The sequence below is a fragment of the Amia ocellicauda genome, chromosome 1, assembly GCF_036373705.1.
Source record: "Amia ocellicauda isolate fAmiCal2 chromosome 1, fAmiCal2.hap1, whole genome shotgun sequence".
NCBI classification, from domain to species: Eukaryota; Metazoa; Chordata; class Actinopteri; order Amiiformes; family Amiidae; genus Amia; species Amia ocellicauda.
This window is the reverse complement of record NC_089850.1, coordinates 15,337,609-15,357,289: the sequence shown is the minus strand read 5'-3', so window position 1 is coordinate 15,357,289 and position 19,681 is coordinate 15,337,609. Positions and strand designations below refer to the sequence as shown.

The window sequence follows — 19,681 nt, the reverse complement described above, 5'->3', positions numbered from 1 at the left end:
AATACAATACTTGTCATTCCTTTGAGATTACTTGTATATGAGCAGTTCTACAATCACCACTATTATTACTATTATTATCAATCTAACAAATAATGCTATGCCAATGTCACCCAGACCACCCCTGCCTCCCCTCCTTGCCTGCGTTCACCAACTTGGACAGCTTGCACTGTGCACAGCTCACTCCCTGTGTCCCACAAGCCCAGGCCCGCCTCTGCAATGCATCCATTCGTCCACTTCTGTGCACTTTGGAGGCCGGGGCGGATTTTATTGGGATTTCCCCGCAGTCACTTCAGCTGACTGGCAGCGCCTGCGTCCCAGTCTCCTCCCCGCAGCTGTGGATGCTATTTGAGTGAGAGACGGGCAGACGCTGCGTTCACTCAGAGCTGCTCTGGCGCTGTCCGTGGAGAGGGAGCGCGTTTGGACTCCACACACCGACTAGCCAACTCGCGATCGCACCATGGTCTCCACATCGATGCCCGCCCTGTGGATTATATTTTGCGTGCTTTTATCCTGTCTCCTGAACACTGGAATAGCACAGAATGCGAAAGAAGGTAAGCGCGACAAAGTTTACGGGTTCTCAGGCTGTTTGGCATCCCCATCCAGAGCAGTGCGGCAGTGTTGGGAAGTGATTCAAAGCCAGGGGTGTTAGTTGCATTATGGACACATTGGTAAGAGGTGCAAAAGGTAAGAGGCGTATAGTGTGTGGATGGGATGGGTGGTGGGAAGGCTGTAGTGTTGCATTGATGTATGCAGGTATGTGTGTTCATGTGATTTTCATCTTTCCTTTTGAAAAAAAAAGCCAACAAAAAACAGATTGGTGTCAAATAAATGGTGCGTTAGAGCAGGATACTCACAAATGCGCATTGCCCGTGGTGTTTTTTTGGGTGCTGCTAAGTCTTGACAGCAGATATTCTGCAGCAAGGGTCCGAATGGGAGACTGTTGGACATGTCTCAAAGTTTATACAACCCTGGCTGTATCTGACACACTTTTCCCTTGTTTGAAGAACAGCTGCGTCCACCAAAGCATCAACTGGCTAAACACTTAAGTAAAATAATACTCACACAGACACATACATAAATACATCGACAACGCACCTTTTGTCAAGCATTAAAGTACATACATATGCAACACATTTTGTAATTGTATTTGTATAAACAATTGCATAACTCTCCTTCCATAAGAACAAAAGCGACATAATAGGGATATTTGCCAATATTCTCATAAAAAAGAAGCTGCTTTCAGATTAAAATTATATATATATATATATATATATATATATATATATTATTGAGTGCTAATGCTTAAACGTTTTGGTCTGACTTAAAAAAAAAAAAAATCCAGATATCCGGTATACTTAATATGCAAAATATGGTACAACACATTTTACATGACATTATTATGAGTTTAAATTGATAAATGTTGATAAGGTAATGGAGGGTAGTCAGTAATACGCTATCCATCTATAAATCTGTCTCTGTCTATCTATCCATCTACTGCCTGTTCCGTCTTCAATTTGTAGGTGTTTTTAAATGGATCATTTCTCTTCTCGCTCGGAGGCGAAGGGTATTACCTAGATTTCCTGAAGGAAGAACAAAGTTTTTTTTTCTCCCACTCTCTCTCTCTCTCTTAATCAACTGAGGAGGTTACAAAGAGCAGTTGTATAATAAAGTATAACTGCATCAGGAGGTGTTAAGATTGTAACAAGAGCAAGCAAGATGTTAAATCAATTATACAACGGACAGATTCGGCAATGCTACATAAGCGCAACCTCCTGGGATTGAAATCTTTTGGGTGCAAGTGTGTTATGCCTGTTACATAGTTAAATTACATCACAATAGCACTAAAGGCATAATATTCAAGTAGCCTTAATAATAATAATAATAATAATAATAATAATAATAATAATAATGATGTTAATTACAATTATCATCATGAATAGTGGTCTAATTACAGCATTTTAATACACCATTGTATTTCCACTTTGAGAAGAAGAAGAAATCTGACGCCTAGGCTATACATTTCCATAAATTAATAGACATTCACTTTTTTTTATTTTTTACAATTTAATCATTATGTTATGTACTTGCTATTATATTTCCATTTAAAACATTCACTTACATTCACTTTTGCTTGCAAACTTTGCTTTGTGGTGAAAAGCAATGGTTCCAGACATTGCAATAATAACACTGTCGCCCTGTTATTGTGTCTTGCTCATCAGTACCTGTGTCCCTATCTGGTTTCCTTGGAGATATAAATATATATTGTACATACCTGTATACAAATACATTACCATTATGCTGTGCTGTACGATACGTTTATCTGACAAATACCCTTTCCCCCCTCACACTTCACAGTTATTCTGCTGGATTCGAAAGCACAGCAGACAGAGCTGGAGTGGATTTCCTCTCCTCCTAGTGGGGTAAGTACTAAATTACTTAAACTAAATATGCAGCTAATATTTTCTGATGAATATACGATATATGTGTGTGTATGTGCATGTGTATGTGTGTGCATTTAGCTACAATGTTACATACTACTCAATTGATTGGTTTTCATGTATTTGAAACATTACCACATCAGAATGATGAATTGGTATTTTAACACTTTTTTTTAAAAGAAATAATCGTATTAAATATTATATTTGACAGTGCCGATTCATATGAAACTAATCTGAGAACAGATACATGAATAATTTTTTCTGTATGCATAATTTATAGTACTTAGAACTTAGAAAGGAAAAAAAAAGTTCTTAATTAGTAAAGCAACCAACAACTTTTCAAGTGGCTATTTTTAAAATGAAAGCTTCTCTCCAATGGGACTGAACAGTTTCTGTGCTGAATTACCTAAAGAAAAAGTATGCGCTCTACGGCAATTGAACTCCTCATTTGCTTGAATCAGTCTTCTGCTGTGAACAGTTTCAGCTCAAGGCTTGCATTGAATCACCCGTCCTTTTGACAGAATTACAGATCTTCTGACTCGAGGTCTAAACAAGACCATTTGCAGGGTGTTTGTCTATGTAAATGAAGTCAACAGCAAAGCATTCCAACAGTGCATGCTGGGTGGCATTCTGTTGGGTGGCAGATACTTGTTTAGCTATTCATATATTTATCGTCAGTATTATGATCTTTGCTGGAACATTTGTTCCCATGACTTGACTTTAAGGGTACAAATGAACAAGAAAACCTTTTTGTTTTTGGCTTTTATATTCTGGAGTCTAGAGAAGTGTACGCACATGGAACACATATTACTGAAATGAATAAAATAATCAAAAGAAATCCAACTGAAAAAAAAATAAAGCTACTACAAAAACAGCAACAACAAAACCGCACCTTAAAATTGAACTAAATAAGGACAATACATTTGCGGTCAAGTGTCTAACTTTGCTCTACAAATGTATTAAAGAATGATGTTCCTAAATGTGTTAAAACTTTTACCAAATTTAAGCTGCTTACAGTGTTGGGACATCTCAGTTTGTATAGTGTTGGAGGGGCAGCGGCTGCAGGATAAGACCACAGTTAACCCACCAGTAAATACAGCTGGTTCTCATTAATGCAGTTGCGTCGGCTGGGGAGAACTGGGTAAAGTACCTTGCTTAAGGTATTCTTCCCAATGGTGTATAGAGCCCTGATCTCTACTTGGGGTCAACCCCCCGTATAAGACTACATCATTGTTTTTCCTTTATTGTATTTTGGGTGTTCAAGGCATTTCTTATTTCCTTGTCAGTTTTACTATAACCTTGGAGGTTTAATAATGGTAAGGGAAGTAAACCTCTAGCTAGTTTCCATAGAGAAGTGTAGGAAAACTAAATCTAAGTAAAAAATAAAAAAAAACAGATAGGGCAGTGTGTTTTTTTGTTTCTTGTTTTTAGTTTTTTTGTGAGTTTCCCCTTCTTGTATTCCAATGATTATTTTTCCGGATATCTGTATTTATTTGTAGCCACTCGCTCATAATTCAATCCATATGAAGAATTGAACAGACAACGTTAATGTTAAATGTGTTGCAGTTGCATTAGCTTTTTACCTTTATAATAAACCTGAACTATCCCTACAGGGTAAACTAACTAAACCCATAAATTAATAGCATTCATTAAGTCTTCACCATGATCACTCTGGTGTACTCTGGCGTGCCGCCTACATGGAAAGCGTGAACCTTGTGTCATACGAATGGTTAGATGTCAAGCTCTTCTTCTTATCTTTCAGTGGGAAGAAATCAGCGGACTGGATGAGAACTATACACCAATCCGTACTTACCAAGTGTGCCAGGTGATGGAACCCAATCAGAATAACTGGCTGCGGACTAATTGGATTGAGAAGGGCAATGCCCAGAGGATTTTTGTGGAACTGAAATTCACACTGAGGGATTGCAATAGTCTACCAGGTGTGCTGGGGACATGCAAGGAAACTTTCAACTTGTATTACCAAGAAACCGAGTCTGACATTGGCAGGAATATACGAGAGAGCCAGTATGTGAAAATAGACACTATTGCTGCAGATGAAAGCTTTACCCAAGGTGATCTTGGGGAGCGGAAGATGAAACTGAACACTGAAGTGCGTGAGATCGGGCCTCTATCTAGAAGAGGGTTCTACTTAGCTTTTCAGGATGTGGGGGCCTGTATAGCCCTTGTTTCTGTTAAAGTCTACTATAAAAAGTGCTGGTCCATTATCGAAAATTTGGCCATCTTTCCTGACACCGTGACGGGGTCAGAGTTCTCCTCCCTGGTTGAAGTTCAAGGGACCTGTGTGAGCGATGCGGAGGAAGAGGCAGACAACTCTCCCAAGATGCACTGCAGCGCCGAAGGGGAATGGCTGGTGCCAATTGGGAAATGTATCTGCAAAGCTGGGTTTCACCAGAAGGGCGATGCTTGTGAACGTAAGTAGAGCTTTCTTTATGAGTAACATCTATTTAAAGGGGTTCTGTTTTGACATTAATGGAAACATTTCTTTCTTTCAACTGATAATAAATAGCGAGGCATGGTGGCAGTAAATATAATCTACCAAGACCCTACCTATACGTAATGTAAAAACATTCAGCTCGTGAGAAATGTACTTTACTCACAGACGTATAGAAAGATCCATTACTGAGAAGCATCCGGCAGTCCAAGTTAAATATCTGTAAAAGCAAGAAGACTATGTTTCCAGAGCTCTGTAAAAACCCTGGACTTATGGCCAAGGATTTATACAATACCACAGAGAATACTGATCAAGAAGGCCATCAGTGGATGTAGGCCTAGGTACCGGGCTCAGGGGAAAATACTCAGAATTAAGCCTCTGCAGTTGGCCAAAATGTACACAGACAAGCCAAATACGGTCGCTGACAACATCCCTCTGTTCGATGAGTCAAACACTGAATTGTTTTGCAAAGTAGGGAAAATGATTCATATAGTGCTGAAAAGTTAATTCTAGGTATTGTCAAACACGGTGAAGGTTCCATCGCGGCGTGGGCTACTTTGAATTCTTCAGGGACTAATACCCTCTGTGCAATTGAAAGATACTTAAATGCAGTGCCATTACATTAAAGTGAATGAAATACCCATGGGTTGGAGGCTTACTGGAGGCCGTTTCACATTTCATCAGCAACAACAACAGCAATCGAAGGCACACAGCCAAGTCAAGAACACAATTTCTAAAGAGGAAAAAAGGATCAAAGTGCAGATGTGACCATCGCCATCACCTGACCCGAATGCTATTGAAAAATGAAGGGTGGATCTGAAGGAAGCTGTGTCTGCCAGGCGGCCCGCCGTTTTCAATGCGCTCAGTTTCTCGGGGGTTTTGTTTTTTTTGTAATGAAGAGTATTACCGAACACTTTTGCACACGGTAATAAAAGCCAAAGAACAGGCAAAAACAAGAAAAACAAGTGAACGTGAATGAGTATTTCTGTCCACACATTATATCAGCTTTAAAGTGTTAAAAAAAATGGTATCCAATGAATTGTACTATTGGTATTATTTAAATGTAATATAACAACATATATTTTAATTAATAACTCTGTATATTACTTAGTATAGTTTATGATGGTGGGTGGATATTATAGTAAATAAGAGAGAGAGAGAGAGAGAGAGAGAGAGAGAGAGAGATGCAATCATATGCATAATTTGTTGAAAATGTGTTCTCACACTATTTAAAAAAAAAATGAAAAAAAATCTATATTTGTACCCAACTCCTTAAATTGACAGAACTCAACTGATTTGTGACAGGAGAACATGTAGCATAGCATGGGAATAGAAACATTGCACTACTCTCTGGGTATTTATTTCCTTATATGTTATTTACTTTAACATATGAAACATTTTACTTCTAAATGTTATTTGTGAAGCTGCAACTTTTAGACCTTAGAAAAAAAAAATCTGTTCTGACAGTAGACGTATCTGAAATCAGTGTCTGAAATGAATTGCGACAGAATTCAAGTTTTCTTGATTGCTTTATCAATATATGCATATTTTTAGCAACCGCTGCACATTAATTCTCACATCACCATCTTGACGCAATTTTTCTGTCCCGCAGAACATTTGACTTGCTAATTCCACAGCCCAGTTAATGCAGTCGAACTTGCAAATGACAAATAAGGGCACATTAGCAAACTGAGATAAAAACATAATTTGTTTTTGCTGTTGAACAATAATATAATTGAGGATAAAGCAAAGAAGCAAAAAAATCCAAATCCCAGATATTTAATTGGAATCCATGTTAATTGTTTGATAACCAGGCTCTAATTTATAACTGTAGTTATGTTGACACTGGGATTAAATGATAACTTGCTCTCTAGTTGAGCTCCTTTTTCTTCTGTAAGAGCACTTCCCTCTTTGGCTGTCCTCCAAAGCAATCACTGGCCAAATACACAATCGTGGAATAATGTAAAAATCTCCTTCACTATCCCCTTGCCCGTCCCTAAAGACCCTGACAGAGAAGAAAAACAAATAGCCACACCAAAAGACGGTATTTAGGCTCCAGGATATTTGTTAAGGACCCAAATAGGAAGCAATTCTACAATTGTGGTTGATTTGCATTTTACAATTCAGCCTCTGAATTACATGACTGTATGTCACCGATTAGCATTAAAACTGCTTAAAGGTTTTTGGTGGTCACCCAGCTGGGACAAAGTATTCCTTTGAAAGGCCACCTAACTTGTGAGTGAAAATCACTGTGGATTAAAAGCAAAGTAAACTACTTTAGTCCCTGGATATTGCCAGGGAGCCTTCTGCATGCACAATTGCCTGCCTAAGCCGCTTAAGAAGTTTACAGAGCAACAATTACAGAAGAGCGTACCTCACTATAGCTTGTGTGTACAAATATTTGGTGCCATTTGACAATTTATCATGTGATGTGGACTTCATAAATAGACCACATCATTCTATTACGTACGATGCTAATTGTGATAATTAATTGTGAAAGTGGCAAGGTCATTGAAAGGTGAGGCGCTAATTCAGAAATCGGTGGACTGTAATGGTCAGAAAATGTTGCTTTTTTATGTGCAGTGGGTTTCAAAATGAATTAGAAATGCCTTCTCTGGTCAGAAAAATCTAAAACCCGACTTCCAAGTATGGGTACAGATACCATCATGTATTGGGATTGTAATTTGCAACTGCTTTTACCCTAGATGTTTTGATTGGGTCAGGAATTTAGCTGCAAACACGTACTTCTACTTAAATAGTAATAAAAACCGGGTGACGCGATCTGAAAGAGATCCAATCAAATCATAACCTTATTTGGAACAGTCCTAGCTCTTTAAAAGTCAGATTTTCAAGAAGATGTGCATTAGATAATTGTATTTCAGACTTGAAGAAAGTGTCTATTTACATATATCGATTCCGATTTACATATACATTGATTTATGTTTTAGTGTAGTGGTTTCATCAATAGGGTTCAATTGATCAGTACGAGTAGTACAATAGTTTGCAGCGTAAGTGGAAAAGTGTTTATACGTATCAATGATATGCAACCAGCGTTTCCTGCCAAGATATTGTAAGATGTCATTCACAATGCAGCCATTTCCCCTGCATTTGTATCTGTAAAAGAGAAAGCTGTATGTGCATTAGAGGGAAAACTCTCAGGTGGCATTTGGCAAAGTGATTTCACTGTGAAACAGCTGAAAAATGCCATGTTGTTGGCCAAGCTGGATGTTGTGCAGTCCAAGGGGGTATTCGCTAGCCCTCTTTCTGTTCTTTTTTGAAAATAAGTCCCGTATAGCAGATTTTTTTTAGTTTTTTTTTTTCTGGCTCAAACACATCATAAATACAAGTGTAAAAAGGCTTGTATAAAATATTAAGTAGAAGGGACCGGGGGAGTAAATGAGACGAGCTGCCAGTCATGTCATTTGAGAAACCCCTTCTGTGCTTGCATGAGCTTTCTTTAAAACGTGTTGTGATCAAGTCATTCATCACAGCCGTGAGAGGGGGACAGCTTGTCTTTCACTTATTTTCTTTCTTTTTTTTTGTATCTCTGTTTAGCTCTTTACGTGGTAATCGTCAGCACTAAATGCCAGTGTTTTTCTCCCCCAGGACAGTTGATGCTATCTGTGCTCAGAGAGAACGTACAAAGATATTTGTTATGCTGAACACATCGGCATTTTTACTGTGGAGAAGGGGTTGTCAAAAACAAAAAAGGGTTGGCATTAATTTTCCATTCTTATTCATGCTAAAAAAGGTGCCACTGAGTCTTTTCCTGAGTTAGAGGCAGGAGATTCTCAGACATAGACCTCTTTGTTCGGCCGACATATCTCCTGTTGTTTCTTCCTGATTAAAGGCATGAAATATTTACCTCATTAGTCATTATTGAGGAGGATTATCAAATAAATTATTAACTTTATATACACACTCACACATACCTTGTGATATGTTTTGAAAAAAGAGCTGATATCTGGTGCAAAGGGTCACACATTTGTCATGTTGTGTTCCCCATCTTCGGCATATATTAACAACCGAATTAATCAATAGATAAGGTGTGTTAGCCAAACACTGACACAATCTCTTTGGAACTGTCACAAACATGGATAGACGTGGCAGGGTTATTGATTGATGGCTGGCACCCTGGGGAGATGCCTTGTGATTCGGGCAGACCACTACAGCCAAGGTGTGTTACGGCAGAGAGCCAACAGACTCTCCAACAGGCTGAAGCAAGGCCTTTGCTTTGCATTGCAAATGGCTTCGGGAGAGTCTTCATACATCTTGACATCGCATTGATTGATAAGGTGTGTATTTGTGTTCTGAATGGCTGTGTCATCCATTACAAGTGTTAGTGGGCTTAATTATGTAAAATTACAGCCATGCCCATTCTCAGGAGATGCTCCCCAGTTTAATCACTTGAAATTAAAAGAATCTGTTGATGGATTAGGTTTGCGCCACTGTCACGGTGAGTCGACACTAAAAAGCTGGATCCTCCTGTAAGCCTTCATGCCACAGAATACAGTAAAGGGCCGTGACAGCGGATCGCTCTCTAAAAGGTGTATTCAAACGCAAAAGGACAGCCGACACACAGACGGATACATTGATTTATTTTGAGATCTACTCTCTAAACAGGACATTTGCAGCACTGTTTTCAATAGGGACACAATTAAAAGTGACAAATTGTTTTTTAAAGACTTGTTTGTCTAATTAAATCACGTAATTTATAAGGTGCAGAAAAAGTATATATAACGCATATAATATAAGCCATTTGGAATGTGTTTAGTAGGTGACCTGAATTAGATTTCCAAAATGACTTATTTGCAATCTTATTTCACCCTTTTTTTAAATGAAGCTGTCCGGTTTTACATCAAATTCATATTTAATGCTTTTAGAACTTTTTGTAAACTATATTTCTTGATACAAACCTATCTTGAATAATACAAATATCTTTTCAATTGCAATCAAATAAAAACATAGGAAAAAGAAAAACAACAACAAATTTCACATAGAAGGTGCCGGAGAAGAAAATAAATATGAAGGAATGCATTTGTATTTGTTCTAAAACAGGACAGGAATGTGTACTTCGAGCAGACAGAGGATTGTCATGCAACAGGGCTCTTCTAAGCACTTTTAAAAGGTCTTTTCTTGGTGGTAAAGAAAAAAGGAGGGTTATGTAATAAGTTATTGATTTTCTTCTGAAGAGAAGATTGAAGCACCGCGCACCCTTTAGAAGTCACTCAGAGGAGAGGCAGCAGGGGCGGCCGAGGGAGGCCCGCTGGGCGTGAAAGCGTTAACGCTCCGGCCCAGTCACATATCACTTTCCCTGAAATGCCAGAGGGAAACTGAGCTAAACGGCGAGACATTGTCTTCGCTGACACGATGTTCGCCTGTCCAATTGCATCCTTCCCAACAGACAGTAGCAAGCAATTACAAAAAAGACATCTGTGCCAAGGTTTAGATAGCTAAAGAGAGTAAGCTTAAGAGTATAAGAGGTATAGAACCCGGATCGATGAAAACGTCTAGACCTGTTAGCACAAATAAAGATGAAGGCTGCTGAGCTGTTCCGAGAGGTCCTTTGTTGTTGAAAAGGAGGAGGCTGCTGCAGTGACTCTTCGGGGGACCAGGGTCAACTAGTACTATCATCCATCTTCCGCTATGGCAGTGTCCTGTCAGCTCTCGGTTCACATTACTAAGCAGAAGAGGCAGTGCTCTATTGTTAACATCAGCCTATTTTCAGCCAAGTGTAAATGAAGTTAATATTCACTGACCTTATGCATAGCCAATGAGAGCCCCCTGTGTCACCTTGGAAATAATGAAATCTGACATTGAATAGTAAATGTTGCAGGTCCTGTAGTGTTATGATATAAATATATTATATTTTTTTCTTCTGATAGTCCCAGTGTTGTTATCTGAAATGTGGTCTAATGTGAAGTGGCTACAAGTGAAAACTTGACAGTTGACTGAACCTGTCTGACAGTGAGATATTGGCAGAGGAAGGACAAAAAAATAGTTGCCTAATTTATAAATTAAGGAATGAAAAAGTGAAATAAGAAACACTTATAATTATTCATTGGTGATTCGCATGATAAAGCCAAAGATTAAATCCTCAGCTTCCATTGTTTTTGTACGGAACAATTGCTGTGTACCCATGGCAATGAAGTGGGTTATTTTATTTTTATTGTGCACACATTTGTAGTCATCAAAGCCCATTTTAATTATCTATTTAATTTATTTATATTATTTTTCTGAATTAATATTGCACAAAGAAATAGATTAGTTCACCTTAATATATATATATATGTTTTTTTCATTTTTAATGTATTTTTTCTTTAATTGAAACCACTGTATAATTTATATTTCATACTTTTTAATTATTTATTTATTCATTGGTTGGTGTATTTATACAAAATGTGCATTATTTCATTTACTCCATGGTAACAAAATGGTTGTAAATATTAGGTTTAAGTTAAAACAGTTTGCATATGTGGAAGTAGACTGAACATGAATATATAAAATGAATGCTTTTCATCGCTGTAGTACAGGATGGAACTTTTTTCACCACTTGATTTTACTGGTACAACTATTATTGTATTTTAAAAAGCTAATGTGATGTTTTTAGTAAACAAAAAAACATTAATATATAACAACAATAATCATAATAATAATAATGTTGCCATAGAGAAGTGTGATGCTATCAATCAACACTTTATAAAATCTGTTTTGTGTTTTACTTGCATTCAAAAGGCTTGTCTCTTTTTACTGGAGCGCTTGGTAGGAGTTAAGTGCCCACGGTGTCCTCATCAGATCTTTCCCTCTCTCTGCTTGAGATTTTAACAGCACTTTTGTTCGTGGAAGATGCATCAGGCGCACTGTGACGCCTCTAGCTGTGAGTTGTGGGTGTCTGAGCGGATGCTGTTGTCCTTTTCTTTTCTATCTGGGGGCAGGGGCAAATGAGGCAGAGCCAGCGACTGGTTTGACATTGTTGTCCTGTCCAGCTGTTCCTGTCACAGGGCCGGGATGGAGGAGCGTGCAGGGAATGTTTAGATAAGATTCATTTTGGGAAGCTTTTTGCAGCTGATTAATCTCCGTCGTAGGGGGCAAAAGCTCCAGCCAACCTCCAGGCCCTTTCTGCCATTTTCTTTGAAATTATTGATATATTTTTGGTCCTTTTTTCTCACTTATGCCTTTCATTAAAAGTCTTTCAAAAGTCTTTCTTTGCATTTTTCCTGCTCTGTCTTAAATTAACCAAATGAAGAAAATGTAGGCATGGATCTTTTCAGTGTGAGCAGGACTGTGTTTAGGAATAGCAGGATACATATGATGTCAGTACTAATATAATACAGGATAAGAAAACAAACACAATATGGGCATATATTGTACATTTAACATCATGTAAAATTGGCTGCGTTTACATTTAAAAGTCATGACCTCGCTTCATTGTACGGGAATTTAATTTAGGCCCCCGCATAGCCTTACGTATAAAATGTAAACAACTATAATGCTCTGAATGTAAGTATTTTTAAATAGATTTGAACATAAAGAAAAACAGTGAGTGGTGCCAAGATGTGTCCATTTCTCCTGAAATATACATACGCCCTTAAAATGGAGAACAGAAATGGAAGCTACAGGTGAACAGCTGCTTCTGGTCAAGAACTGGGAGAATATTGTTAAAACAATTCAGAACAATGTAAGTGTATTTAAGGCTGAAATTAATTGCAGCTATGGTGGCCCAATGTTGTGTTGGCTATGAAAATCCATTTCTTATTTATATATCGTATTTATAATTGATGTAATTTCCCCTCGTTTGCGCAGGCAGGATGTGTGCTGCATCTCTTGAAGCCTCCGGATGATGAATAGTTATTAGCCCTGGATATCCAAAAACCCCTTTTCATGTTTTCTTGCGGTGCCATCATTGTAGCACATGAGAACAATCATATGTATCTGTATCCATTACTCACACACTCTGCACTTGTGTACACACGCCAGATTTCCGATAAATATAGTCTAAATCAAGCAACTCCAATGAAACTGATCTAAAAAGTAATTAAGTAATCAGCAAATAGGCTACTCATTCATTATACAATATCCCTAAATACTGAGGGACAATTACATGCTTTCTTCTGCTAATGCATTACAGATAACAATCATAAACCATTTAAAATTACAATAGTACAAAACTCTACTAGACAATAAACATAGAGGGTTGAGAAAAGCAAGCAAAAACAAAACGCCTACATAGTTTTACAAGTTTTTATTTATTTGTGGCTTAATAAATCAAGCTGAATAATGCTTGGCAGTGTCAATTAGAAACTAAATCTAACAACATTAAGATCGATGTTGAGAAAAATAAATATTTGCATTGGACTGTGATTAAAGACAGTCTTTCCACGAACACATACATTGAAAGGGATTACCATGAGGGCATGCACAGTGGATTCTCTTGCCAGGTAAGAAGATGCTAAGCTTTTCCGTGTTCCTCATAGAAAGCTACTTATCTCTGTCTTAGCCCAGGTAAGACTGATGAATACAACAGTTGTCTGTATGTTCCAAACTCCTCAAGGGTGGCCAGCGCCCCTATAAGTAAAGTCCTGGGCTCTGCATGGATAACCCAATTTATGATAATTTTTTTACCTTTTAATCTGGTGTCTCTAATGCTTTTAATCCACTTTTCGGAGGTTTTAATGCCTTGCCAGCTTGGGTTTCATTCCAGCCCAGACGTAGGTGTAGGAGTTTGAAATCGCCTTCTTTGGAAGAGGCAGCCTGTGTGAAACACTACCCCACCCCTTGCTGTGGTTTCCAGTGGGATTTCAGCACTTTGCTTTCCTTTGTGAATTCATCCAATGTTTCCAGGACCTGGATGGGCGTCTTTTTCCTTTTAAGGTGGACTATTAAAATATGTGGTAGTAAAACCCAGATGTTGGGCCTGACGCGTGTTTTTAATATGTGCTTAACACAGTGCAGAGACCACAGAGTTTGCATGTAAAGGATGGGTTTTTGGTATGTTGGAATTTGTTTCATAACACCTGTTGTTCAGTGTGTCCCACTTTTGTTTATTTCTTTGAAAAGAAACGGGGAACATGTGAGGCAAGAGATATAATATTGCATATATTCACGTTTTTTTTCTGATAAAAAAATGAGAGGAAACTGTTCAATTTGTCATTTAGAGTCACGTTTCTTCAGACCAAATTACAGAGAGCCGAGGTGAGCTGTACAGCAGCAACGGCCAGTGCAGCACAATCTACAAAAGGACATTAGTTTCATGAGTCGGATGCAGGATGAAACACTAGGAGGTTAAGCAGCTTGCTCGCGGTTCCACATAGTGATTCAAAGTAGCCAGACAAAAATAGGCCAGCAAATTAAGACAGATCGCCTGGATAAATGAGAGTGGACTGTTGAGTGCCCTCGAATCCCATGCACTTCTGTTTAAAGAAACCATCAGGAGGAAGCATTCAGATTTGAACGGGGTGCAGTAAAAGCTCAGTATACATAGTCTAAGAGTCTAAAGTAAGACATTTTAAGATATCAAGAGTTGCATTGATTTTGCATAATGCAGTTTACATGAAAAATATATAGAGGCTATTGTTTCTTCATATAGATTGCATTGAATTTATACCCAATGTCATCAATTTTTTAAGGGAGGTCAAATACGTTAGCTATATTTTTTAATTACAATGCAATTAAGAACTCATTTAAACCCTTTATAAACAACACTATGTATGTGTAGTTTTTAAAGTGTGAGTATGCGTTCTGATATCTTTGGCTCCTAGGGAATGTGTGTGTCTGACTTTATTATTATTTGAGAAAATTCATTGTTCATCTTTATTTGCTTAGTGTCTGCCATGTTTCTTCAGCCACTGTAAACACATAAACACATTTTTTAACAGCAGGGAGAAAGCATCGCATTGTTGTACTGTGTTTAAAGGTAATATTTACAAAAACGCTTCCCTATCGGTCGGGTGGCGAATGTTTGAAATAAGAAAATAAACTGTTTCTTTTATCATGTTTGACCCATTCCACCTGGTATTCATCAGAGCTGATGCTGCCTGCTCTTCTGTCATCTGTTCTTTCCTTGTACCTCCTTTATCACTCTAATGGGGTGCTATCTCTAAGTTACTTTGCATGTCTCCTTGTGCTTTGCTGCAGTTCACTTTTTTTCTCTTCCATATTCATAGTGACAATCAGGCAGATTTAACACTTAATCAGATTTTGGCTAGGGGGCGAATGAACCTTGACTGCATGCACTTCACAATTCAGAAATGACTGGCTCCGAAAGTCTTCTTTGTGTGCCTTTTCAGCTGTTGTGCCGCTCTGTCTGTCACAAATTGTCAACTTGGCTTCTGAAACTCATCCATCTCTCTCTTTTTTTTGGCCTTTTTTCAGATTGTTATTTAATCACCCAACATTTTAAACACTTGGATACAATTCAGGAATGTTAAATAGCTGGACAGAATACTAGTATCTAGAACCAATAGAGTTTTCGTTCCCCTCCTTCACTGAGATAGCAGTCCTTTGTTTCACCCGAAGGCCAATTCTACGACTGAGACATTTGCAAAGAATTACAACCGAGGGTTATTCCAAACCTGAGATCCATAACTCTCCCTCTCATCAGTGTCGTAAACAAACCAGTACAGACTGTTGTTTTGGCTTTTTAGATAAAGTGGCTTATCAACCGTAAGGTAAACCTCAAATGCAAGCTTTCTCCTTTTCCTGGCAGAATGTAAGACTGCATTTTAAACTTCAAAACGGAGACATTTCAGCTGCTGTTAAAAACAATAAAGGAAAGAAAACCCCAACAACTTCTCTCTAATGTTTTAGTTGGCTCTTTTTCAGGATCTGTACTTTAATGGTTCCTGCTTTTCTTGTCAACAAAATATTAAGAGCTTTTAGGTCTGAATGGTCTCCTGAGTTTTACAACACTAGTGCATTTACAGTTATCGAGGGTGTGTTCTAGGTATAGTGTTATACCAGTAATGTATTTGTGTCAGTGGGAATACAGTACTGATGTCTACAAGATGTGCAACATAAGTGTAATTGCCTAATATTTTAAGAGCAGTGATGGGTGAAGTGACAAGAAAAAAGCAGGAAAGAATCCATTACAAAACATATTGTACTCCGTAAATGAAAGTGTGTTTGGCTAAAGGAGTCCAGTACGGCATCATCGCTAGCCAACAGAGAAGCTTCTGCGCGCATTGGAATGTATCCGGAGGATCGCCATGTTTAAACATGTCACTCACACTAAAGCTGGAGCGGCAGCCGAATGAGTTTGGGCTTATAATGGTTACCCAAAGCTTGGAAATGTTTGATTTGAAGTCATTTGCAGCCTTGTTAGCTTCTTGAGATTACATAAACACTTCAGGAAATACTGATGTTTTTCAGACGCTATTGATATACAAAGCTTGATTACAAAACAAGTAAAATAAACTAGGCATGCCTGCTGGTATGGGAATGAAAAAGCAGGGCTGTGTTCAGTCTTGCATCATTTTGCTTCTCTTTGACATTCTTTGTGGTTTCTGACTGTGATCATGTTAATTGCGGACTTTTATTAAACTAATTCACATGCGGGTGATGTTTTTGATGTCAATACACAAATACAATGGAGTCATGTATACTCACCAACCTGAGGGGTCGGCATGGTGGATCGTGACCACCTTCCCCAAAGAATGTGACCTTCATGCAGCATTGAAATGACATTGCTGGAGAGTATATTGAAATAAGTGGATGGAGAACTGAGAGAACTCCCAATAATTCTGGAAGTATACACGGTGCAGGAAAACTCCAAAAGAAGGGTTAATTCTTTTTGGCACTTTGTTGTATGAGCTGTGAGCTCATGTTGTTGAAGATCTCTGCAAACCTAGTCAGTGTTACTACAGCTGACTTCTACTGTTGCAGATGTGACAGGAAGTCGTGGAAGTAAGCTTGCCATGACACTTCTGTCAAGAGTACTGCATGCATGCTTAATGGGATCCTTGTCCCTCTGGGAGAATCTTGATGCACACATTACAGTTCCCGCAGAGACACTAGCTATGACTCTTGTGTTGTCCAAATCCTACCTCACACCTAGACAGACTAGACTGTATCACACTCAAACTTGACTACTGAGAATTTTAGAATTTATATCCTTCCAAGAGACAGGAGGATTCAGCAGCTAATTTCACTTTTGAGTGAGGAATGGCTTGCGTCTGGCTGCTGTAGGATTGTATTTCATGCGACCCAGATCATGTCTAACATTTATGCTGGACACCTGTGCATGTTCCGCCATATTTGTGTGACCATTTGGCGTGGTTGAGTTTCTATACTGAACTGCAGGAAATCTTTCTTCTTTTTGGCTTTGGGCATCCAGGTTGCACATGAATGATTGCCTCTTGGCATTCCTTGACAGAATCTCTCTAAACTGTCAACAGTGGAATATCCAGTGCCTTGGAGAGTTCCTGCTGGCTCCTACCAGAGTCCCATTGGCCAAATATGCCGTCTCTTCCAAAACTGTCTGTTCTCGTGAATCTCCCCTCCATTGCAGGGCTGTCTGCAGACTCAGGTTTCACTGCGATGTAGCTGGTCTCTCAGCTGGCAATCGTGTTTATCTTTTGAATCACAGGGCTGGTCTGTCTAGATACATAGAAGGAATGCACTTTAAAAATAAGCGTCTGAAGCAGTGCATTGGGTATTGGGTATTTTATTTTGTATTACTCTTCTCTCCTCAAGAGCCTGATATGATCGACTCTCTAGTTTCCAACTCGAGGTCCGTTCTAAACAAAGCCAAATAAGATCAGGATGCAGAATATATACATGCCATTTCTTGTGGCAATTCAATCTCCGCCTCTTAAGAGGTACACATTGCATCCCACAGACCAGAACAGTCAAGAGCTGTATTTGCAAGCATAGTGCATTTCTGTAAGGTATAAATATTTACAATGACAAAAGTCAAAACAAATGCACATTGGCAGCAGAAAATGTGAGCAATATTGACTGAAGCATTTAATTAACATGTTTTACAAATACCTGATTTGCCACAGTTGGGTATCGAGACAATTGCTGTATTATATTTCTTTATACACAGATGGATCCAACATAGTTTTAATTTATACCAGCAATAACAACTTTGTATAATGGAATGCAGTCCTCCATATTATATATAATATAGAACATTATATTTTTAATGAATTCCTTTCTTGTACAATGTCAAATAAGTGCAACATACTGTCTAGTAGGAACAAAACTAAAAAACGAATGAACACCAGGTTTTGTGTATCCACCGGGTTGGATTAATTTCAGATTGACCCTGATGTCAAACAGTTTATTTTAATGTAAAACACCCTGCTCAGTAGAAGTGAAGTGAATTTATAGACAAAGCATTCCATGTCAGGATCATCATTTTAAGTTTTGTGTGAGCATTTGTTTTATTATATCACACATTCCTCTGCTGTTCCTCTGCAACAGACTGCTTTCTTTGCTTTGGAGTACTGAACATTATTTTATTTAGATTTTTTTTCATGGACTTTTATGCTCTCTATAATGCACACTGGTCCAACCCTTTAAGAAAATCCTTCCCGGGACTGGCTTTCACATATTTTGCAAAAAAGAAGGGAACATAGCTTTTCAGATTCAAGCCATCGCCAGTCTTTGATAAGTAGTTCTTATAAACTTACTGAAACTTTTAAAATCACACAGGTCCTGTTTTTTCTTCCCAGAATGCACGTAAACAATTACTAATTGAATTTCAGGCAGAGCATTTGTTTTATAGTATGTTGTTAAAAATATTTAGAAAGCACTGCTCCCACAGGCAGGGTCCTATTTTGGAAATGTTTATCTGTCCAAATGTGTCCTGGGCAAGTGGAAAAGTGTTCAAACTGAAACTATTATATAAAGCCTCATGGATGGACTACAGTTCAGCGGAGTTACTGTGGAAGCTGCATTTCTGGATTGAGGTTTACACAGTGGTGTTTTACGTATGCACTAAAGTATGCTTTCCTCAAGACATGCAATGTACCACTGCCACATTAAAAAAAATAAAAAAAGATCTTCTGAAACATATTTGTCTTAAAAGTGCATTCCAATAACTGTGATGTTTTAAGTCTCAATGTCAGAAGTATGGACTGTTCTGTGCTAATGATTATTGCATATATACATTTAAAAAAATATATATTTAAAAAGATTTCCTGAAGTGATTGTTTGGTCGCCAAAGTATACCACGCTTTGCACAAGAGATAGATTCCTTAACAATTCATGCTAAACGGAGTCATAAATACGTTGAATTAATGGGGCTAGATTGATGCTCTTTCACCTCATTTTAGATTCTCCCTCAGACTTTCTCTTCTGGCACGTTTTGGTCCCATCATACATTTTCTCTCTCTTTTTGTTTTAGAACAAAATGAACCTAAACGAGTCTGCCATTGTCAACACTTTATTCAAGGGGAAGGGGGGTTATATTTTATATATATATATATACAGTGAGGGAAAAAAGTATTTGATCCCCTGCTGATTTTGTACGTTTGCCCACTGACAAAGAAATGATTAGTCTATAATTGTAATGGTAGGTGTATTTTAACAGTGAGAGACAGAATAACAACAAAAAAAAACAGAAAAACGCATTTCAAAAAAGTTATACATTGATTTGCATGTTAATGAGGGAAATAAGTATTTGATCCCCTATCAATCCGCAAGATTTCTGGCTCCCAGGTGTCTTTTATACAGGTAACGAGCTGAGATTAGGAGCACTCTCTTAAAGGGAGTTCTCCTAATCTCAGCTCGTTACCTGTATAAAAGACACCTGTCCACAGAAGCAATCAATCAATCAGATTCCAAA

At 38.2% G+C, this 19,681-nt stretch overlaps 1 protein-coding gene across 2 annotated transcripts in view; it reads left to right on the top strand.

Moving 5' to 3' along the window:
• Positions 1-339: 339 nt before the first annotated feature.
• Positions 340-19,681, top strand: part of epha7 (eph receptor A7) — a 66,419-nt gene continuing 47,077 nt past the window's right edge. For both annotated transcript variants that reach the window (XM_066692470.1, XM_066692399.1), the window contains exons 1-3: positions 340-551; positions 2,356-2,420; positions 4,201-4,870. In XM_066692470.1, coding sequence (XP_066548567.1) covers positions 458-551; positions 2,356-2,420; positions 4,201-4,870 — 829 coding nt within the window. In that variant the 5' untranslated portion in view covers positions 340-457. The remainder of the gene's footprint in view (positions 552-2,355; positions 2,421-4,200; positions 4,871-19,681) is intronic.